Genomic DNA, 24352 nt, shown 5'->3' with positions numbered 1-24352 from the left:
ATGATTATAGCTGGTAGAAACAGCAATTTTAAACTCTGTATTTTGTGCACATTTTTCTCCAATAAAAAACTACACACATAAATAAATAACTACTACTATAAATCATTTCTATAGCGCTACCAGTCATACGCAGCACTTTACAATTGAACATGAAGAAAGACAGTCCCTGCTCAAAAGAGCTTACAATTTAAATCAGGACAGACGGACAGGACCAATAAGGGATAAGGGAAGGACAGACAGAAGGACACATAATAAGGATAAGATAAAAGTTACAAGTCAGGAGTCGAAAGCAGCATCAAACAGGTAGGCATAAGTTTTGTTTCTTCCTATTGTTGCTTGTACATAGAGTACATAAGTTTCATTTCTTTGGAAATAGCAAGTGTTGTTGTGCACTTCTAGTAAATCACATGAGAAGGAAAAATTAATGAGGAACTGAAGCTATATGAAATATGACCCATATATGGCACATAAAAACTGATATAACCTTGATGGTGAGAGAGGCCGAGGACCCTCCAAATAAGGAGATGTTTTCTCCACAATTATGTGTTTAGGGAAGAAGGAGCCAGGTGTGTCATGCAATTTGTTTACTGTTGCTGCATGGAGGGATCACGTATAGGGGATAAGGAAATGGCCAATGAGCACATTGTCCTGTACTGAATCTCGTGAGCCCTTGGGTCCAGGTGGAGAGCTGAGGCCAAAGGTAGGCACCGACCCTCCAAAGGACAGCCGAACAACCCCTAGTCTTCACCTGCGGTGACCGCCATTCCCCGGGGGTTGAGCCCCCAGGTGCTGGTGGCCAACAGGACTTAAGGAACCACGGAATACCACAATACAGATGGCCAAATTTTAGTGAGCCTCTAATGCAGCCCATTGGTTTTCTTATATTTTGTTCTTGTGATAACTTATACTGTGCCAGAACTGAATACTCTTATCTCTATTTGGTCGATAATAAAAGGAGTTCATTGTGAACACTATCCACCCTAAAAGGTTGTTTTGTGGCTGTACATGAAGAATTGTGATATTGAATAAATAAGTATATGTTTGTGTCCCTATTCATGCATCCTAAGTTTATATAATCCTTTCAAGAAATCCAGTTAATCTTTTAATTTATTCGTGGAGCATAACCACAGAGGCATGATGGTATGGTCGCATTTTCAACATGATAATACTAGGGCCCAATTAAGGAACAGGTTATTTTGAGTTAGTCTTCACTGGACCAACCTTGGTTTCCTTGTGCCATCACTATCCAGCAGGTAGGCAATGTCTTAAAAGGTGTAAGATAAAGGGTTGTTTTTTTTGTTTACATTTATATCACACATTATCCCAAGCAAAGTCAGGTTCAACGTGGCTTACATTTGAAAATACAGTGAGACAGAATAATAGAATTCAGTTATATCATGGAAAATAGATGGATATGTCTGAAACATTTAACAAAGTTGAGATTAGCATATATAAGTACATAAGTAATTAGGGTTACCGTATGCCTCCAGAAAAAGGAGGACACATTGATCCAGTCTGGGTTTTGCTTCTGTTGAAAGCAATGGAAGTAAAATCCAGACTGGCTCAATCTGTCCTCCTTTTTCTGGAGCCATACGGTAACCCTATAAGTAATGCCACACTGGGAAAAGACCAAGGGTCCATCGAACCCAGCATCCTGTCCACGACAGCGGCCAAGCCAGGGCATTTAAAAGTTTGTCCTTTAATGATACCACAGGTTCAGAAATCCATGGCCATTAGTATAGGCAGTTATTCAAAGATTATCAACATGCACACTAGAACAGGGATCCATCACATTGCAAAAGTAAACAACTTCTACAGAGTACATCCAAAATGTAATTTTTATTTCCTTATTTCTGTCTTCCAAAATTGCAGACAGCAGATGTACAGATCCGTATGCTGAACAAGCCAGCATGTTTGAACATGATTTGAGATGAATAAAAATGCTACCAGCAGCAATAAAGAACGACAACTTGGATGCAGCAGTCCTTAGGTTCACTTGCTTTGTTTTGAGTGTACGGGGATGACGGCTGCGCGGGGAAGGTGAAACTTAGGCTGACCTAATTGGTTTCAACGTTTTGACGTCACTCGGTCTCCTGTCTATTAAACCTCCCGAGCGAGCCACGCAGTAGTCAGTTGATCTTATTCTCCTTCCAGTTCGCAGTAGTTTTCTTGCTGTGGTGCACGCACTGAATATATCGGCGCAAGTGGTTACCGAGAGAGCCATGAAGCAACTATTCATTCTCCCAGTATTGCTTACTGCAGGTAATTGAGCCGGCCCGCCGAAAATAACTTGTGGATCCGGTGTAGGAGGGGGAAATAGCCCTCTGACCGGCCCACGTATAAGGCTGAAGGAAGAGAAAACAAGCACTGGTTGATTGGGGATTGGAAGACGCGAGTCCCTCACATCCTTAAGGTGTTGGGGTGGCTGTGGGTAGTCTTTTTCCTGGCATCATTAGCAGCGCTAGGGAGCCTAGTTAGGGCGTGGACTGTTTCAACAGCAGGGAGACGACGACCCTATTTATCACTTTTATATCGCTGCTAGATGTACATAGCTCTGCGCAATGTCCAAACGTCTGGGCAAAGAAAAAAATGAACTTTTAAAGGTTTTTAAATCGAATCCGGGAGGATCCCGCTGTATCCGTTTTTTACCTTTTGCCTGTATGCAGGTACTTTGTCCCTAGAAGGGTCGTACCTGGGGCAATGGAGGGTTAAGTGACTTGCCAAAGGTTAGAAGGAGCTGCAGTGGGAATCGCGCTATGTTGCCAGGATCAAGACCCCGCGGTACTTTCCTTGGCTTTGTAATCCTCAGTGCTTTATAGTGAAATGTAAGGTTGTTTACTTTGCTATGTGTTCGGGTTCCAGTTTTTCGCCCTCATCTTGTGTAATTCAGGTCTCTTCCTTTTTGTACTGATACATCCAGTGTTTGGAAGGTTTGCACTGGGGCTGGTTAGTCTGAATAGTAATCGTTGTTTTCATTTATTCCCAAAGGAGCAAGTCATATGACTGTTAGCTTCCAGTTCCTCATTTTATTTTCTGTCTGTAGCTTGTGGTTATTGCTGGCCGTGTTGTATTTCGAAAGTACTTAAGACGCAAAAGTATTTTTCTTTTATTCGAAAAGCAGGCATAACACACTGGTTAAGGAAATGATAAAGAAACAACGAGCAATATAGTACTTTATATGTAAATATAAAATAACTCTGTACAGCAATCAGTAAGACTATCAGATGGCTAAGAAACCAGAGCGTATGACAGTGTCACTATTAAAGATAGTAAGACCACAACTAAATTATACCATAACTATTAAAAAAAATAAAAAATAAAACAAAGACACTCCTTTCCCACCACAGGCATTACTTTATGCCTAACCCCCCCCCCCCCCACCACCACCACCACCAAAAAAAAAAAAAATCTCCAAAAATGTGTATACACTTGATGTAGGTGACAAGCTGCTTATATTGTCATTTATCAAGACATCACATCAGTTCATAACAAATGCAGGTGATGAACAAAAGCAGTGCTTTTTTTGTGCTGGTATGGCGTACTGGCTCCTTTTTTGTGAGGTCCTGCTCACCTGCCTGCGCCCTTCCGTTCCTGCTCCCTGCTTTGAAATCTTTAATTTACCCGAAGTCGCGGCGAACCAGCAGTAAAAGCAGCAGGCAGGCTCGCCTCCTCGTCTCGTCGCTTCCCTTCCTTCTCAGCGAGGCTTGCCTTCCTCTGATGTAATTTTCACGAGGTTGGGACAAGCTGAGAGGGAAGGGAAGCGACGAGGAGGCGAGCTTGCCTGCTGCTTTTACTGCCGGTTTGCCACGACTTCGGGTAAACTAAAGATTTCAAGGCAGGGAGTACGGGTGCACGAACGGAAAGTCGGGGAGCTGAGAGAGGGTGGGGGGGGGCTGGGGTTTGAACGAATTGCTGGACATGGATGGGAGGGCAGGGGTGAGAGAATTGCTGGACGGGGAGCGGAGGACAGGGGTGAGAGGAGAATCACTGGACATGGGTTTGAGGGGAAGGCAGGGACGAGAGAATTGCTGGACATGAATAGGAGGGGAGGGCAGGGGAGAGGAGAATTGCTGGACATGGATGGGAGGGCAGAAGAGAGGAGACGTGCTGGACATGGGGGGAGGGCAGGGGAGAAATATTCGCTGGACATGGATGGCAGAGGAGAATCGCTGGACATGTATGAGAGGGTAGGGGAGAGGTGAGAATCGCTGGACATAGATGGCAGGAGAGGACGGGGGCAGAGGAGAATCGTTGGACATGGATGGGAGGGGAGGGAGGAGACATGTTGGACATTGACAGGGAGGGGCGGGCAGGGGAGAGAGAATCGCTGGACATGGAGGGGAGGGCAGGGGAGAGGAGAAATTGCTGGACTTGGATGGGAGGGGAGAGGAGAAATTGCTGGACATGGAGGGGAGGGCAGGGGAGAGAGGAGAATCGCTGGACATGGAGGGCAGGGAAGAGGGAGAATCGCTGGACATGGAGGGGAGGGCAGGGGACAGAGGAGAATCGCTGGACATGGATGGCAGGAAAGGGCAGGGGAGAAAGGAGAATCACTGGACATGGATGGCAGGGGAAGACGGGGCAATCGCTGCACATGGATGAGGGGAGGGCAGGGGAGAGAGGAGACATACTGGACATGGAGGGGAGGTCAGCGAAGAGGGGTTCGCTGGACATGGATGGAAGGGGAGGGCAGGAGAGAGGAGAGGAGAATCGGACATGGATGAGAGGGAAGGGGAGAGAGGAGAATCGCTGGACATGGAGGGCAGGAGAGGACAGAGGGCAATCGCTGCACATGGATGAGAGGGGAGGGCAGGGGAGAGAGGAGACTGGACATGGATGGAAGGGAAGGGCAGGGGATAGAGGAGATTCGGACATGGATGAGAGAGGAGGGAAGGGGAGAGAGGAGAATCGCTGGGGAGGGGAGGGAAGACAGGAAGGAGATGCATATGGAGGGGAGGACAGGGGAGAGAGGAGAAAAGCTGGAAATGGATGGAGAGGAGAGCAGGAGCTAGAGTAGAATTGTTGGACATGGATGGAGGGATTGGCTGGGAGAGAGGAGAAATGCCTGGAGTTGGATGGAGGAGAGGGGAGAGAGAATTATTTCTTTGTATGGAGGAGGACCCAGCTTTTACATATGAATGTAGGGCAAGAAATGGGAGAAGAAAGGAGGAAAGTAAAGAAATAAATGGAAAGGAAGCCCTGGAAACGGAGAAGAGAACAGATAGCAGCAGAATCAGAGACTGGGACCAATATAGATAGAAAAACAAAGTCACCAGACAACAAAGGTAGAAAAAATCATTTTATTTTCATTTTAGTGTTTGGAATATGTCCAATTTGAGAATTTACATCTGCTGTCTTATTTTGCAGTGGGTATACTGGAGCTCTAACAGCTTACAGAAATGATTTATAATCATGTTGTTTTTTTCTCCTAGACTAGTTTCCATATCATCATGCTGATCAATCCATAGACTGGTGGGTTGTGTCCATCTACCAGCAGGTGGAGATAGAGAGCAATCCTTTTGCCTCCCTATATGTGGTCATGTGCTGCCGGAAACTCCTCAGTATGTTCTCTATCTCAGCAGGTGGTGGTCACATACAGCAGCAGCTCTGGCTAGGTCTCCAAGCCTAATTTTTAGGTTTTGTTGAGTACCTGGGGTTGAGGGCTCTTCTTGAGCAAGTGCAAACCTGGTGGTGCCAGGTCCCTCCTTTTCTCCCCCCTCCCGCTGGCTCCGTTAAAAAAAAAAAAAAAAATTTTGGGCGTCCTTAAGGGCGTTTATTTTGACGTTTATTTAAACGTTTATTGCAGCTACTCACTGGGACACCAGGTCGTTACAGCTCGGAGCGAGAAGCAGGTAATTTTTACCTTTTTATAGCGGGCAGGGGGTTCCCCGATCGATCTCCACGTGGCCTATGGCGTCGGAGGGCGAGGGCGCGAAGAATCGCTCCCCGGACCGCGTGTGCGCTTCTAGCGGGGATGCGGGGGGCTTAAAGTCTGATTCGCCCTTGTTGGGTGTCAGTTCGGAGGCCGGTCAGTGTCCTGGGTCTTCCTCCGGTGCGGCGGTTTTTCCCGCCATAAATGCCCATCCCCCGCTGCTCGCCTCCGCCATCTTGGCCGGCCACTCTGCTCGGACGGCTTCTTCTTGGGCCGCCATTGAGCTGGGAGACGTTAATGCCATGGCCGCCCTTGATTTGGGCGACGGCAAAAAAGCGGCTAAAGTTAAGCGCCGTTCTCGCGCGGCTCCTTCGCGGAGTGTTGCGCCGGATGCCATCTTGGATGCGCAGCATGTTTCTCCCCCGCTCTTGCGAGCGCCGGTTGAGGGTGCGTCTAGGGCTGTGGCTCAGGCTGCTGAAGTGCACAGTCTGGGGGGTTTCTCCCCCGAGTTTATTTTGCTGCTGCATCGGGCCTTCCTTATGCAAACGCTGCCCCTTCTCCCTTGTCCGATAAAGGGGTTGAGGCCCCCGGAAGTAAGCGCCCTCGGGTGGATTCCCAGGCCTTAGAAGACTCTGTTTCCTCTGATGTAGGTGAGGGCAGCGTATCTGAGTTCTCCCAACAGTCCTTTGGGGATTCCTTGGAGGAGACGGATTCCCGCTCGGATGGAGCGGATGACCCCTCTGCAGCGCGGATCTTTCGCTCAGAGGATTTGCCCAACCTGTTAGTGCAGGCCATGAGCATTTTGAAGATTTCCTCTCCAGAGGACGTCTCTCCCTCAGCCCCTGTTGGCTCCGCCGTTATGCTGGGGACGAAGCGCCCGCCTAGAACCTTCCACGTGCATGATGCCATGCACACCTTAATTTCGGCTCAATGGGATGTCCCGGAAGCGAGCCTCAAAGTGGCTAGGGCTATGTCCCGCCTCTATCCTTTGCCTGAAAGTGAACGGGAGGCCTTTCTTTGGCCTACCGTGGATTCTTTAATCACTGCGGTGACTAAGAAAACGGCGTTGCCGGTGGAAGGTGGCACGGCCCTAAAGGACGCCCAAGACAGAAGATTGGAGGCGGCCTTAAGGTCGTCCTTCGAGGCGGCTGCCTTAAGTTTGCAGGCCTCAGTTTGCAGCTCCTACGTGGCCAGGGCGTGCCTGACGATTGTGCAGCGGGCTTCCCCCTCGGATCCTTCCTTGAGGGCTGATTGGCCGGCCCTGGAATCGGGCTTGGCTTATTTGGCAGACTTACTGTATGATGTCTTGAGAGCCTCGGCTAAAGGTATGGCTCAGACAGTCTCTGCGCGGCGGTGGCTTTGGCTGAAACATTGGTCTGCGGACCACGCCTCTAAGTCCCGCCTGGCTAAGTTGCCTTTTAAAGGCAAGCTGCTCTTTGGGGTCGAGCTGGACAAAATTGTGACCGATCTCGGCACGTCTAAGGGCAAGAGGTTACCAGAGGTCAGGGCTCGGGCCAGTGCTCGCCCCGGTATGTCCAGAGGACGGTTTCAGGAAGCCCGTCGGTACCGCCCGGGCAAGTCGGGCTCCTCTGCCCCCTTTTCCTTTAAGAGGAACTTCTCCCCCAAGCAGCATTCCTTTCGCAGAGACCGCCGTCCCGGAGGTGCGCCCTCCGGTCCTCCCCCAGGGTCTCGTACCCAATGACGGGGTCCTGGTCCATGGCCCAGTGCAGATTGGAGGACGCCTGTCCTCGTTTCTGGGCGAGTGGACCAGGGTAACTTCAGACGCTTGGGTGCTGGAAGTCATCAGAGACGGCTACAAGCTAGAGTTCTGCCGACCCTTAAAAGACGGGTTTGTACTCTCTCCCTGCAAGTCTCCGGTCAAAGCTGTGGCAGTGCAGCAGACCTTGGACAATCTGATCCGCATGGGTGCGGTCGTTCCGGTGCCAGAAAATCAGCTTGGCAAGGGACGTTACTCCATTTACTTTGTGGTACCAAAGAAAGGAGGTTCTGTACGGCCTATCCTCGACCTCAAAGGGGTCAATCGGGCCTTGAAAGTTCGGCACTTTCGCATGGAGACTCTCCGCTCTGTTATAGCGGCAGTGAAGGCAGGGGAGTTCCTGGCATCCTTGGACATCAAGGAAGCGTACTTGCATATTCCCATCTGGCCTCCTCATCAACGCTTTCTGCGTTTTGCAGTCCTGGGCCGACACTTCCAGTTCAGAGCCCTCCCGTTCAGGTTGGCTACGGCTCCGCGGACCTTCTCCAAAGTAATGGTGGTCATCGTGGCCTTCCTGCGAAAGGAAGGAGTACAAGTCCATCCTTATCTGGACGACTGGTTGATCCGAGCCCCCTCTTATGCAGAGTGCGGCAAAGCTGTGGACCGGGTGATTGCTCTTTTGAGCTCCCTGGGGTGGATCATCAACTGGGAGAAAAGCCAGCTGCGCCCGACTCAGTCCCTGGAGTATCTGGGAGTTCGATTCGACACCCAAGTGGGCAGAGTGTTCCTGCCGGACAATCGGATTGTCAAACTTCAGGCTCAGGTGGACCAGTTCCTAGTAGCCTCTCTGCTTCAGGCTTGGGCTCTATGTCGGCCACGATGGAAGTAGTGCCCTGGGCCAGGGCTCATATGAGACCACTACAACACTCTCTGCTGCAGCGCTGGACTCCGGTGTCGGAGGATTATGCTGTGCGCCTTCCCTTGGACCCAGCAGTGCGCAAGGCGCTGAGCTGGTGGCTGAAGACAGACAAGTTGTCTGCAGGGATGCCTCTTGTGACCCCGGAGTGGATTGTCGTCAAGACGGACGCCTCTTTGACGGGCTGGGGAGCCCACTGCATGGGAAGGACAGCGCAGGGGCTCTGGTCTCCTGCAGAGGCAAAGTGGTCTATCAACCTCCTGGAACTCAGAGCCGTTCGGTTGGCGTTTTTGGAGTTCCTCCCGGTACTGGCGTTGAAGCCAGTACGGGTCCTGTCGGACAATGCCACGGCTGTGGCCTATGTCAACCGCCAGGGAGGTACCAAGAGCGCTCCTCTAGCCAAGGAGGCCATGAATCTATGCCAGTGGGCGGAAGCGAACCTGGAACAGCTGTCAGCGGCCCACATTGCCGGAGTCATGAATGTCAAGGCGGACTTTCTCAGTCGCCATACCTTGGATCCCGGAGAGTGGCAGTTATCGGCTCAGGTGTTCTTGGACATCACGAAGCGCTGGGGCCAGCCGAGCCTAGATCTGATGGCGTCATCGGCCAATTGCCAAGTGCCGCGCTTTTTCAGCAGAGGACGGGACCCTCGATCTCTGGGAGTAGATGCTCTTCTCTAACAGTGGCCGACACAGGAGCTTCTCTATGTGTTCCCTCCCTGGCCCATGTTGGGCAGGGTACTAGACCGGGTGGCAAAGCATACGGGCCAAATAATCCTGTTGGGTCCGGACTGGCCCAGACGTTCCTGGTATGCGGACTTGATCAGGCTCTCAGTGGACGACCCTCTGCGGCTGCCAGTGGAGCAGGGCCTGTTGCATCAGGGTCCCGTGGTGATGGAGGATCCCTCCCCCTTTGGTCTTACGGCCTGACTATTGAGCGGCAGCGTCTGAGGAAGAAGGGCTTCTCAGACAAGGTCATCGCCACTATGCTGAGAGCGAGGAAGCACTCTACTTCTACTGCTTACGCCAGGGTTTTGCGTACCTTTGCAGCGTGGTGTGAAGCAGGCTCACTTTCTCCCTTCTCTGCTTCAATTTCTTCAGTGCAGGCGTTCCTGCAAGAAGGTCTGGAGAAAGGCCTGTCGCTCAGTTCCCTTAAAGTCCAGGTAGCGGCTCTGGCTTGCTTCAGGGGCCGCCTGAAGGGTGTTTCCCTGGCTTCGCAGCCAGATGTGGTACGTTTTCTCAAGGGAGTTAATCACCTGCGCCCTCCTCTGCACTCAGTGGTGCCTGCGTGGAATCTCAAACTGGTACTAAGAGCCTTGCAGAAGCCGCCTTTTGAACCCTTGTCGAGGGCATCTCTGAAAGACCTGACGTTGAAAGCAGTCTTTTTGGTGGCTATCACTTCAGCCAGAAGAGTTTCCGAGCTCCAGGCACTCTCATGTCGAGAGCCTTTTCTGCAGTTCACTGAGGCAGGAGTGTCTATTCGCACAGTGCCTTCCTTCCTGCCCAAGATTGTTTCTCGCTTCCATGTGAATCAGCAGCTCTGTCTTCCTTCCTTTCGTAGGGAGGACTACCCAGAGGAATACTCTGCTCTCAAATTTCTGGATGTGAGACGAGTCGTCATCAGATACTTGGAGGTGACCAATGATTTCCGGAAGTCGGATCATCTGTTTGTCCTGTTTGCAGGTCCTCGTAATGGTCTGCAGGCTGCTAAGCCTACAGTGGCAAGATGGGTCAAGGAAGCCATTGCAGCGGCTTATGTGGCCGCGGGGAAGGTGCCGCCTATCCAGCTGAAGGCTCACTCCACTAGAGCTCAGGCGGCCTCGATGGCAGAGGCCGGGTCCGTCTCCTTGGAAGAGATATGCAAGGCGGCAACTTGGGCATCGGCCCATACCTTCTCCAAGCATTACCGCTTGACTGTGGCTGCTCGGGCGGAGGCCCGGTTTGGAGCTTCAGTGTTGCGGTCAGGGATTTCAATGTCCCACCCTGGGTGAGTACTGCTTCGGTACATCCCACCAGTCTATGGATTGACATAATTTTACCATAATATTTTCAATGATGTTTGTTTATATGCGCCATGGTTGGTATAAGGGGTGTGGCTATAATAGGGGTGGAGCCATGTTGTCACCCCGCCCATAATGTGTACCGGCACCTTTTTTCTACAAAAAAAAGCGCTGAACAAAAGAAAATATGCCACACCAAGCTGAACGGAGGGCTCCGAAGTGTATAATTCTGTCTCCTCCACTAAAACTTGATAAAAGAAGTAAGCCTATAGGTCCAACTTAAGTCTAGGCAAGAGTGACTCAACTCGGCAGTACTTTGGAATTTCACAGTAGCAGGGCCAGGATATAGAATGCAGAATTTTGAGTTGACTTGAGAGCTCTCCTTTTCTGCCACAACAGCCTCTTTAAAAAAAACAAACAAAAAAATTTTTGCTGGCGAGAGTGGGATAGTCCTGAGCCTTTGTCATTTGTGATAAGGCTTGTGGAGACTGTAAGCTTGGGGGGAGCAGCTGTCAGTAGTAAGAACTGCTTGGAGGGCTGCAAGTTCTTCTTGGTGCAGAGGCGGGATCCTGACTTACCACCTGGGACACATTGTGCTGTGCTTATGTGAAAGTAGAGTGAATGGCAATGCCAGTGGGAGGCAGTTAAGCAGTGTTTTCGCTGTGGAAACCGCTGACCAGCATTGGGATGTTGCAGTGCATGCAAGATGAGAATCCCGCGGGACGTGGAGGAAACTGTCAGCGGCAGTAGCACATCTTTGATTTGGTGCAGCATTTAGTATGCTGGTTCTCCAACAGGGCTGGTGTGCATATTGATGCAGGAGAGCTTGGGAATGGGTGCCATTTTCTCAGGGCTGACTGGCAGTGAGGAGCAGCCTTTGATCACATGCAGCACACAGCCGCAGGGCCCTAAAGAGCATTCCGTTGCATCCAGATCTTTGTTTTTGCTGGAGTTTATATTGCTGTTACACCAGGCCTGTTTACTGAAGCAGGAACAGTCAGAGTTGCTGCAAGGTGTTTCTCAGTCTGCTTCCTCTCTGGCTCTTATGAAATCTCATTCAGACATCCCGGAGTGGGCAGATCTCTGCTTCTCCCTCTTTATCTGTTGTGACCTTGGTCTATTTAGATAAGCTATCGTTGAAGGAGCCGTGAGAGGAGGGAGAGCTCTCTCCCAAGGAGGGGGATGATCCGAAAGTCCTGAGGTGGTTTCATAGAGAGGACCTCGAGGCCATATCCTCGGGAAAAAAGCGGTCTATTTAGATGAGCCATTGTTGAAGGAGGGAGAGCTCTCTCCTGAGGAGGGGGATGGATGATCTGAAAGTCCTGAGGTGGTTTCATAAAGAGGAGCTCAATATGCTTATTTCTGAGGCACTGGCGATGCTGTCCATTGAGGAGCCTTCTGCTTCAGTGTCAGAAGTTCTATCTTTATCGATCATGAGGGGGCCTAGAGGTTCTTCTAAGGCTTTCCTTATGCATCTAGACATTCAGGTCCTGATTACAACAGAATGAGTCTCATTGGACATGGGGCTGAGAGTGAGAAGAGCCATGGCTCACCTCTACCTGTTAGTTCTGGAGGAGAAAGATAAATAGCAGCTTCCCAGGGTGGACTCCTTGTTACCACGATGACTGAGAAGCCCACCTTGTCGTTGGAATGGGGCATTGCCCTAAAAGACCTACAGGATAGGAAGCTAGAAGGCTCGTAGAAAACATCCATTTGAATTGGCCTTTTCAAGTGACAGTGTACAGCTCTTTTGTGGCAAGAGTATGCCTGAAGTGGCATCAGCAGTCTGCAACACAAGATGGGCGCCATGACACCCAGCTGGAAGAAGGTTCCACCTATTTGGTGGATACTATTTGATATGCTACAGATTACTGCCTGCAGTATGTCTTTGGCTGTTGCGGCACTGGGCAGCAGATGCAGCATCAGTCGTGTCAAGAGAGTCTGTGATGGTTCCGCTTCACGAGATCTTTTGGGGACGTTCAAGTGAAGACCTGGGAGTCCCCTCTGTTGGTCCCTGTCCTTCCCAAGAAAATTGACACTAGTACTGGATTCAGTCTTCCCCTGGGTTTGATAGGCCTCAATTGCCTCATCGTTCTCCAGTGGTGGAATCTGCGCTCAAAAGGGTTACGAGTTCTATTCTTTTGAATGGAAGATGTATCCAGGCCTCTATACTCATTTTCTGTATTCAGTCGTACGAGTTCTACATGAGCCTGTAGTTGCAGTCCTTGGTGTGTAGTATGTTTTGATTTTAGCAGACTTTTTCATACGGGAACAGGCTGAATCTGTTCACCGCCTGGTCAAGCAGCAGAAGGCCTGTTGTAAGTTTTTGGCCAGGGGCGCCTACGACACTTTTTTGATGTAGTTTCCTGGATCCTCTGCTTGGAGTATAGCGAGGCATAGACTCATGGCTGTGTGTCTGACTTGGACCCGGTGGGCCAATAGACATTGGCGGATGCTACATGCTGGGGGATAATCTTTTTGGAGATAAGGTGGACGAGGTCAGTGACCTGTCATGGTCCTCAATGTGTGTGCCTTGCTCGTCAGTGCTGTATTCCATCTAGACCCATTAGTTTTACCTGCAGTTCTAGCCAGTGACCTGTGGGGTTACTGTAGAGTGGTGAAAGCCAAACTGGTGAAGTCATCAGTGCTGAGCCCTTCTTAAGCTGGCTTCTTTGTGCACTCAGTGTTCTGGCAATAATCCTTGATTGAGCTCGGGCCTGCCTGAGGCTCTGCTGGTTCCATCTGCTGTTTCCTTTTCAGGCAGTGGCCTGAAGCATTGCTGCAGCTTTCTCCTTCTTGCTCTGTTCCAGTGTAGCCTTCTTCCAAGCCTTGGAGTCCTGAGAGCTTCTTGCCCTTTATCCGAGTCGCTGGCTGCAGTGAGTACGCCCTGTGCTGTGTTTTGGACTGTGTGTACTGGGATGAGAAGTATCCCTAGATGAGGTGGCGGTGCTTGGAGCGTGGAGGGATCCACGTGGGCTGTTCCTGGTTTCTGTTAGCTGCGCTGTGCCTGTGTGTCGTTTGCCCTGGGAGTATTGGCTCGGTCATTGTTTGCTAAACCTTGTTTTCCCTGGGAGCTTTGGCTCGGGCATTGCTTGGCTTAAACCTGGTTGCCCTGGGAGCATTCAGCTCAGGCGCCTCTGTAACTATTTGTTTTCTTATACAAGAGACTATTTTCAGTTCCTTTTCTTTGCTGTTGCTCATCTCCTGCTTCTGAGAGAGCTTACCGCGGAGGTCCAGCAGCTTACATGAGAGTCCTGACAGAATGAACCTTTATCTGACTGCCAGCGGCCTTCCCGCTGTTAGCTAAGTACTGTTGCTTTCCGTTGCCCCGCCTGGGCGGGCCTTTGACTAGTCACTTGTGCTCTTATGTTTGCTGTTCTTGTGCAGCTAGGTTGTCTTACTATTTGCCTATATTGTATGCTTAATGTTTTGTGTTGCTTTAGCTAATGTTAGGATGTGCAGCTAGACTGCATATTGTCCTCTCTTCTCTTACATTATTGCTGAGCCATTTTTTTGCCTTGTTTTTGTTTGCTGCCATTAAAGCTACTTTAGTTCACCTCCACTTGCAATCCAGTCCAGTTCTTTGGGATACTCTTGGGATTCCTTCTGACCAGAGCTGGTTTGAGTGATCCTCATGCAGCCGCCTCTGGGCCAAGGGCTCACAAACGTCACATGACCTCATCAAGAACCACACTGATACCATCAATATTCTCCTGCCTTCTGCACCTATCTCATCTAGGAGGTTTTTCAGCAAGTCAAAGAGGAGTACTTACAGAGGCGTAGGCACACTACTTCTCAGCAGGCTCAACCCCAGTGCATGTTCTAATCAATAGCATGTGCCAAAGACCCAGACTGCTCCCAACCCAAAACATGGGTAGAGCTTATGAGTTTTACCCTCTAAGTGAGGAGCACTTGGCCCCTTTGGGGATGCCTAAAGTGGACGCTTTGGTCACAGCAGTGACTAAGAGGACCACCCTCCCGTAGAGGGAGGGGTTGCCCTGAAAGACATGCAGGACTGGCGGCTTGAATCCACGTTGAAACGGTCTTTTGAAATATCGGGCCTCACCTTGAGGGCGTCTGTTTGCAGTTCCTATGCTGCCCGGGTCTGCCTTGCTTGGTTACAACAGGCAGTGGAGCAGCCTGCAGATGGTGCGGAGTCCCTCGCTGAGGTTGCACTACGGATGGAGTCGGCCCTGTCATTTTTGGCTGACGCCCTCTATGATCTGGTCAGAGCTTCGGCTAAACAGATGTCTGTGGCGGTTGCGGCCCACCGCCTTCTATGGCTATGGCATTGGGCGGTTGACATGGCCTCTAAGCACAGGCTGGTGAAGCTTCCCTTTTGGGGCCACCTGTTATTTGGAGAGGAGCTGGAGAAAATTGTTAGACCTGGGGGACCCTAAGCCCCAGCGATTACACGAGGATAGGCCGAGGCCTTCTTCCAAGGGGTCTGTGTGGCCCTCCTCTTCCAGACCTCGCTTCCGTGAAGTTCGCAGGTATCACCCGGGGCGCTCTGCTGGGTTTTCTCAACGTGCCCGTTTTCAGCAGAGGAACTCGTTTCGCTCGGACAAGTGTTCTGCAGCGGCCGGTTCAAGGCCTGGAGTTCAGGGGCGGCCCCAGCAATGACGGGGCGCCAGTCCATTCCTCGATTCCTGCAGTAGGAGAAGGTCTTTCCCTCTTTCTCGAGGAATGGACCAAGATTACCTCCGATCAGTGGGTCCTGGACCTGAGCAGAGAATGTTACCAATTTGGAAATCAGCGCCCCGGTGAGAGATGTGTTTGTGGAGTCCCGATGCGATCACTCCTACGCGGGCTACAGTCTCGCTGATGTTTAAATTTCTTTATTAGTTTCAAATTAAACAAAGATACATCTCTTTGAATAGATACATCCATTTCAAGCATCAAAGAACATATAAAGAATATTATTACAAAGAAATTTTCTTGAAAAATGGAATTATAGTCTCGCTGATACTGGATTTTTTGCAGGATGGCTTACAAAAAGGCTTGGCCTACAGTTCCCTGCGAGTCCAAGTGGCAGCATTGGCTTGTTTTCGAGGGAAGGTCTCTGGCTTGTCCCTGGCCGCTCATCCGGATATTGCCCGGTTTTCTAAGAGGGGCACTCCGGCTCTGCCCACCGGTGCAGCTGCCGTGTCCGGCTTGGAACCTGGGGCTGGTGTTGAAGGCTCTCCAGTGTTCGCCCTTCGAGCCGCTGAGGTGAGCTTCGGAGAAGCTCGTGACTCTAAAGACAGTCTTTTTGGTGGCCATGACATTGGCGAGACGGGTGTCTGAGCTCCAGGCGCTGTCCTGTAGAGACCCTTTCTTACAATTCTCAGAGTCCGTACGTACGGGTACCTTCCTTCCTGCCTAAGGTGGTTTCAACGTTTCACCTAAACCAGCCCATTTATCTGCCCTCGTTTACTAGAAAGGAGTTTCTGGAATCTTTTGGGCAGTTACATCTTCTGGATGTTCGCAGGGCTCTCTTGTAGTATCTGCAAATGTCAGATGACTTCAGGACCTGTGAACACCTTTTTGTCTTGTTGTCAGGTCCTCGAAGAGGGTCTCCGGCGTCTAAGGCCACTATAGCCCGTTGGCTCAAAGAAGTAATTTTTTCTGCGTATCTGTTGTCAGGGCAGTCTCCGCCTGACGCTTTTAAAGCGCATTCCACAAGAGCGATTTCCTCCTCATGGGCCGAGGAGCATTCTCTCTTCATGAGATCTGTAGTGCAGCTATTGGGCTTCTAAGCTCTCCTTTGTCCGGCATTACAGGCTGGATGTTGCAGCGAAGCAGGAAGCACAGTTTGGAGCGCAAGTGCTTGCTGGGGAGTGGCATATTCCCGCCCTAACTAGGGAGTGCTTTTGTACATCCCATCAGTTAATGGATTCATCTGCTGCTGATAAGGAAGGGAAAATTAGGTTCTTACCTTGGTAATTTTCTTTCCTTTAGTCACAGCAGATGAATCCATGATCCGTCCCTGTCTGATTCTGTTTTTATTTTTCAGTTTTTCCTGCAGATATGTTCCCTCATTGGGAGAAGTTGGAAAACAGTTTTCAGGATTTCTGTTTTACTGTTCTGTTACAGGAGGTTGAGATCGTCCCTCCTTTGTGTGATTATTGCTCCTGTTCTGGGGCATTCGTTCGCTGTGAGGAAAGTTCATGTTGTTCTACTTTGAGGATACATTCTGCTTTGGAAGTTTCTACCGAAGTCAGATGGAGCTAGCCGTCCATAACACTATGGTTTTTCAGTGTTCTCTATCTCCACCTGCTGGTAGGTGGACACAATCCATCAGTTAATGGATTCATCTGCTGTGACTAAAGGAAAGAAAATTACCAAGGTAAGAACCTAATTTTCCCATCCAGGTTTACAGATAATAGTAATGCCTGCTATGTTGCAGAGGGATGAAATTTTACTGCCTTCTCTCTAGGCATTAAAATATTGGCCTAAAACTAGGGCCGCTGGGGAACTATAACCTTTATGAAAGGTATTGGAAAAAACCATCTAGCCCTGGAGATTTGCTAGCAGGAAGGCTTGTAATAATCTCCATCACTTCTGGAATGTTGACAGCCTCCAGACATTGTTGTGCTTCTACAGATAAGCCAGGCACCTCCTCCCCTTCTAAATAATGGCCTATATCTGCAGCAGTGATGGTATTGTCAACTTTAAAAGCTGTCGATTTAAAATTCCAAGAATCGCTCCTGAATCTGCTTCTCTTTTATACACCACCTCCCCCTTCCCATTGTGAAGTTTTAAAATTTGAGAATGAGCCTGTTGGGGTTTTTTTTTTTTTTTTTAGTCGCCTACCCAATTAATGCCTAGATTTATCACAAATTCAAAGTAGTGTTGTACCTTTCTCTGATTTTCAGGTTAAAAACAAAACAAAACTCAGTAATTCTAAGTGCATGAAGCTCCATTTTTAGTTTAGCAAGTAAGTTCTTAGATGTTCTCCCTGTTTGTTGATGATGCCTATCAAGGTGTCAGTTGGGTGATTTTTCTGCCTGTTTTTATGTGTTTTCTCTGGATAATTTCAATTGGCTTCAATAGAAGATTTGTGCAGGAAATTAGGTTGTTTAAGTGAGGCTCCAGTCTGTATCTGTGGGAGTGCCCATGACATAGCTCTTGCATAGTAGTGGTCTAGGCCTGGCAACCCAGCATAGTAAATAAATGAGTTGGAGCTGGATTAGTTTGAAGGGAGCCATTTTAAAGTATGGGAGGATGAGTTGCGAGTTATGTTAGCCTAGAAGAACTTGCCTTATCCGACCAGACAAGGAGTTATTGCAGACAGACAGAGAAGCACACTCGTGCTCAAGGCGCATACTAAAAATTGGATCTGGGGAACTTCACCTATTCTCAAGGTCTTTGGCCTTATCCCACAAAGCCCACACATCTCTACTATTAGATTCACAGGTGCGTCTCACCGCCTCCAGTTGATCCTCCAACTCCTCCTGTCGCTCCTTGATCTCCCTGAGTTCCTGCTTAATCTATTCTGTTCTATTATTGACGTTTATATCCCGCCTCTATCATTGGAGAGTCTAAGTGGTTTACAAAAGATAAGATGTACAAAAATCATAACATTGAAGAACAATATTTTACATATTCAGATATGTCAAACGGAACAAAAAAATATCTGGAAAATGCACAGATTTGCTCAGGAAATGAATTCTAAATTTGGCTAGATTATCTAGAACTTTTAAGTGAATTTTCTCAGAAGTTGGTAGATGCAGTAATAGAGTAGAACAGAAGCATGAATTCTGATGCACTATTGGATATGTTAATAACTGAATATGAAAAACAGAACAATGTCTGCACAGAATTTTTTTTTTAATTTGTAGAAGTCTTTATTAAGGTTTGAGAGATATAACAGAGGCAGATAAGTCACAACCAACATCAGCAAATACAATGCAAATTGTAAAACAATACAAAGTCCAAAGTACATTAGAGACTAATGAACAGTGTAATAATCTCTCAAGGTTAAAGTAAACACAATACCTCCCCCCCCCCCCCCCCACCCAAAGAAAGCAAAAAAAGAAAAATTATATCCCACCCCTCTCTCCTCCCACCTTCCAACCACAGACTCTCAACACGAACAGTGTGACACAAATGGTTCTCAAATAGCTTACCACTTGGACAATGTTTTGTGACATATGGCCCAAAGCCTCTCCATTTCACAAATATACCACAGCTTGTTTAACCATTTTACCAAAGAAGGACCATGAGGAGACTTCCAGTGAGCGGCCAGAGTGACCATGGCCGCCGACATAGCATGGCGAACCAATAAGGACTGTGATGTAGTAAGGCCAGGAGGTTTTTTAGGAAAAAGAAAAAATTCAAGTGACCCACTTTATAGGCTTAGAGAGCCAGCTCTGGAGTCTGTGTTGGACTGCTTTCCAGAAAGCCCGAACCTTAACACATGACCACCAGAGATGACCCACGGTAGCTTTCTGCCCACACTCCTTCCAGCACAATGGGGATACCTTTGGAAATGTGATGAAGGCATGCTGGAGTCAGATACCAACTACATAAAACGTTTACAGCATTTTCTTTAAAAGGAACAGAAATAGAGATCCTTGACAAAGCATATTCCATAAAATTCCAATCACCCAATGTCAAGCCCAATTCCCGACGCCAACGCAATCGATGCTCAGCGGGAGGCTGCACCTGCCTATGCTGGTAAGTGTACAAGCAAGTGATAAGACCCCCTCGTACCTTTGAGTCCTCACACAAATCTTCCAAAAAGGAGTCCTCTCGTGTAACCTTAGCCTTTATTTCAACAGCAGAGAGAAAATGTTTCACTTGGGTGTATGCAAAAATATCTTTAGGAGAAATTGCATAAGTTTCAGCCAATGTGTTGAGCGGAATGAATGCCTCTTCATCAAAAAATTGTCCCCAAGTTTCTAGCCCGGCAGAGAACCAATTCGAAAAAGGCCCTGGGTCTAAACCAGGTGGAAAAAGAGGGTTATTTGTTACTTGTGTAAGTTTAGAGAGGACCAGATCAGGTTTGGAAAATAGACTATTCCAATAGTAAAAAGTTGTCAAAACCAAAGGACAAACATCCTTACCCAATACACGATATCTCCAAGGAAGCCACATTGATGAACACAAAGGAGACACAATCCTGCAGAGTCATTCTCCAACCCTATCCACCGCTTCTGAGGACTTGCATGAAAATATTCAATCGCGGCCCGGGCTTGAGCAGGTTTATAATACCAGTACACATTTGGAACTGATACACATCTGATCCTGATATAGCAACATTCTAGAGAGCTGTGGACGTTTTTGAACCAAATAAAGTGAAGAAGGCGGTCTTGGAGACCTGAGAGAAAGGAATGAGACAAACGAAGAGGGATAACTACCTGGAAGAGAGACCCCTTCCATCAAACGCAACAACACATTCATTTTCAGAGTAGCTATCCGTCCAAACCAAGATAACTCAATGGAACCCCAAACCTCCAGATCTTTGTATACCTCCCGCAAGAGGGGAGGGTAATTTAGCTGAAAATCTGAAAAATTCTTGGTAAGATGAATTTCCAAGTATTTGATACTTCGGGTCACCCAACGAAAAGAAAAGGCTTGTACAGATTGTAAAATTGGACCAGAAATAACAAGATATCAGCAGCAAACATTGCCAACTTGTATTCCTGACCACCTACCTTAATGCCCGAGACATTAGGATTAGAACGAATAGCAATAGCCAGGGTTTCCATAACCAAGGCAAATAACATTGGCGAGAGAGGGCATCCTTGGCGGGTCCCCCTAGACAAAGGGAAAGTAGAAGAATTACCACCATTAATGCGCTAGGAGAGTTATAAAGAGCTTGAGTCCAATCCCTAAAGCTCGACCCAAATCCCAATCGCTCCATAACATTGATCATAAAAGGCCAATGAACCCAGTCAAATGCCTTTTCGGCATCTAATCCTATAAGACACAAGGCAGTTTTAAACTTGTTAGCTACATGTAGTAAGCTAACCATACGGCGAACATTATGTTTAGCTTGTCTTTGGGGAATGAACCCTACTTGATCAGGAAGGACTTTCGCTAGTCGATTTGCTAGGACCTTAGCTATAATTCTAACAGAATTAAGAATGGAAATAGTGCGATAGGAGGCACAGTCCATCTTATTCTTGCCTGGTTTCGGAATCACTGCTATCCAGGCTTCCATCATAGAGGGAGGCAACACCTCCCCATCCCGAACCCCATTAAGAATCTCTACCAACAGAGGGGCAAGCTCCCCCCTAAAAGTCCTATGAAAGTCGTTCGATAAGCCATCCAGACCCAGTGCCTTCCCAGTGGGCAGGTCCTTAATGACCTTGATAACCTCATCCACTTGGACGAGACCATCCAATAGGCACCGTTGCTCTTCTCTCAAGGAAGGAAGGTCTTGAGATGATAAAAAGGCCTCAATAGCATCCGGGTGAATCGTAGGACTGGAAATGCTGACGAATCAAAGCACTGTGTTCTTACTGTCTCAATGCGAAGTATAGTACAATCAAATCTTTGCTGCCTCAATTTAAGGGCCAATAAACGCCCTGGCTTATTATGATTAAAATACTGAAGTTGCTGTTGTTGACCCTGGATAAATTGCAATTGGTCCGAGTAAATATTGTCTAGTTTTAACCGGAGAGCTTGGATCTGCCTCAGAGTAGAGATCGAATGAGAGGACTTATGGAGATCCTCCAAGTGGGTCAATTGTGAAATGCAGTCAGCAACTTCATTTTGCCTGGCCCGAGCCTGTGTGCCTGTTTTAGAAAGAACCCAGCATCCTAAACAATTCCCAGAGAAGGACCCGAGTTCAAATTAGTATCGAGATATTCCCTCGAGTGTTCTATAGTTGGCTAAGATCTTATCCTCCTTCAGCAAAGAGGTGTTCAAAGTCCACCTACTGTTCTTATCTTCCTCACAAAAGGATGAAAGCTGAATCCAGGTCGGAGCGTGGTCCGAAATGGTAATGGGGCCAATACCTGAGAGACCACCCCCCTGAATCAATGAGATTTCAAATAACAAATGATCAATATGGGAGTATGAATCATGCGCATGGGAATAGAAAGAATAATCCTTTCCTTTTGGATGATGTAGACGCCACACATCGCATACAGCTAAAGATCGAGCCAGACCAACCAGCGCTTTAGAATTTTTAACATCTATTCCCGACACTGCACCAGACCTATCCAAAGCTGGGTTAAAGATGCATTAAAGTCTCCTCCTAACACCAGTTTACCATAGGGATCAGATTGGACCATCCTGCCAAGCCTGACAAAATAATTCTTCCTGAGATTCGTTGGGTGCATAAACAGCGACCTGGGTAAAAGCTAAATTATTCAATAATATGTGCAGAAGCAAAAATCTACCAGCAGGGTCACGCTTGGTTTTCAACACCTGAACCTGCAAGGAAGAATGAAGCAAGATTGCAACCCCCTGTTTTTTCGATGCGTCAGCAGCAGAAGCGCAATAGACATATGGGTAGTGATGATGAGAATACAGCAAAAAAAATAGCGGGTAAAGTCAAACTTGATGCATAACAGTGGAAAAAATAAAGGAAGGGGGGAAGAGATACCTCAGACTGGCCGTGTACAGCCAAATCAATGGGATTGTTCGTGCGAAAATGCAGATATGCACTTATGCACCATTACCATATTTTAATCACTGGTCCTCGACCCATCACCTCCCTAGATATTAAACAATTTTTGTTTTTTTGTTTTTATAATCAAATTCATACAAAAACGTGCTACATATACCCTCTCAGGACATAAAAAGCAGACACAATGACTTATCTTATGGCAGCTTCAAAAAACGGGCCTCCCCAACAGTCCGTTTCGCCAATTACAGGTTTCGTCAGGGGAAGGACGCCCTAATAGAGAACACTGCTCATAGAATAAACAGCAACGTCAAACTGCTTGTCCTGCTGTCCGCTCAAAAGGGAGCACTATAATGATGATGAGACAAATATTTCTCATGTTCCCTCTTTAAATGAGTCTCCTGTAGAAATGCAACTTGAGGTTTATGGAACAGCAATTCCTTAAATAACTTTTGACGCTTTTGAGGAGAGTTCAGACCCTTGTCATTGTAGGTCAAGAACTTTAGATCCACACTCATTTAGAATTCAACACACAAACTTGTTAACTCTGATACAACTTGGAAACCAAGTAGCCTCGAAAATGTTGTGTGCGGAAAAATAGCTAAGCGAGATAGTACCAGCCCATGTCATCCTGAAACAGAGGTAACAATAAGGCACTCTACCCTGATTAGAATTGCCTAACCTACCCCCCCACCACCCTCCAGAGCAACCCCACACACATCACCCACCACTAGACAGGAACAGACAAGGTCCCCTAACTAGGAAAGCAGGAGAAAGAACACTACCCAAGCTGCCCCTCCCCACGCAGCCCCACCTCCACACAAACACCATAACCACGAAACAATTATAGCACACGCACCTAGAGAAAAAAACAACAACCCCACAATCATACCAAACCCCCTCATACAACCCTTTCTCAATGACTGACCAACTGATGTACACATTGTATATAACCTAAATTATATCCATAGCAACAAAGTCCCGTGGAGCAGCTTGGATATGACTGCAAACAGACCAAGCAATCCAATCAGGTGTCTGTCGGGGCAGTCTTAGATTTGCTGGGAACACGTTTTCATTTTTGGAGTTTAGCCTGAGTTGTGGTGGCTAGGTCTACGGGCAGAGTCCAGTAATCGTCGAACCCTGGCCATACAGGATCTTCCAAACCTCAGAAAGGAGTCTAATCCGGTGTAATTCCCCCCCCGTAAAGCATAGAGCAAAAGGAAAAGCCTAGTGGTAAGGGATCTTATTTTTTATTAAAATGTCCAGTGCAGGTTTCATCGCACATCGTTGGGACAGCGTAAGCTGGGATAAATCTTGGTACACCTTAATTTGAGCCTCGTTATAGTCAATGTGTGGAACCTGGCGGGCCCGCTGCAGCACTTACTCTTTAGTGGAAAAGGTGGTGAAACAGACAACAATTTCCCGAGGTCGGTTATCTACTCTCTTTCCTAGGGCTCTGTGCACCCATTCAATAGCTATGTCCTCCGTCCTGGGCAACCTTCCACAGAGCATCTTAACAATCGTAGCAACATCTTTGTCCCCCACCTCAGGGACCCCACGAAAATGAAGGTTGTTCCTGCGGCCTTGGTTTTCTAAGTCGTCCACTTTGTATTGCAGGTCTTCATAATACTCCAAAAGCTTTGAAAATCGTAAATCAGCTCTGCTTAGCTGCTCATCATGCTTGTCCGCACGTGCCTCCAAGTCTTCCATGCGCCTGCCCAACTCTCACAAATCAACGCTCAGGATATCCATGCGCTCTAGAATTTCCTCTTTGGAAGATTTGATCTCCTTCCGAATCTCTGTTAAGCATTTGGTTAGGTCTTTTGAAAGGCCCCATTTAGAAGAGGCTTTACCTGCCTTGGTAAGGGACATAGCGGAGTGCGAGGCGCAAGCTGACGACAACACATGGTGCCACTGGGCCTTACCCGCTTGCCTTACCGGTTGGCGCTCGCTCTCCTTCCGAGCTGTTGACATGACTTCCGTATGACCAGAAAAGCCCTCACTCAAATCAAACGCCTTGCCCTGATGAAACAATTTCCAATTTAGGGGTGGATGGTTGTTGATATTGCTTAAAGAAGGCAGGGACACGTCGGAGTTACAGACTCGGGCAGCCATTCAGGTCTGTGATGTCACTTCCTCTGACTGCACAGAATTTTAAATACCATGCAGGCAATCTTAAATTCAACTTACACAGGAAAGGGCAACCAATAAAAACTTCTCAAAAGAGGAGTTGCCTGATCATATCTTGAGCAACCAAATATCAATTTTACTGGAGCATTCTGAAA

The 24352-nt window shown here is 48.0% G+C and overlaps 1 protein-coding gene across 2 annotated transcripts in view; it reads left to right on the top strand.

Moving 5' to 3' along the window:
- The first annotated feature begins 2113 nt into the window (after window positions 1-2113).
- PSAP (prosaposin) overlaps window positions 2114-24352 on the top strand; it is a 210055-nt gene continuing 187816 nt past the window's right edge. For both annotated transcript variants that reach the window (XM_030203420.1, XM_030203419.1), the window contains exon 1: window positions 2114-2262. In XM_030203420.1, coding sequence (XP_030059280.1) covers window positions 2223-2262 — 40 coding nt within the window. In that variant the 5' untranslated portion in view covers window positions 2114-2222. The remainder of the gene's footprint in view (window positions 2263-24352) is intronic.

This window comes from Microcaecilia unicolor, chromosome 5 (genome assembly GCF_901765095.1).
Source record: "Microcaecilia unicolor chromosome 5, aMicUni1.1, whole genome shotgun sequence".
NCBI classification, from domain to species: domain Eukaryota; kingdom Metazoa; phylum Chordata; class Amphibia; order Gymnophiona; family Siphonopidae; genus Microcaecilia; species Microcaecilia unicolor.
This window is presented reverse-complemented; position numbering and strand designations above follow the sequence as displayed.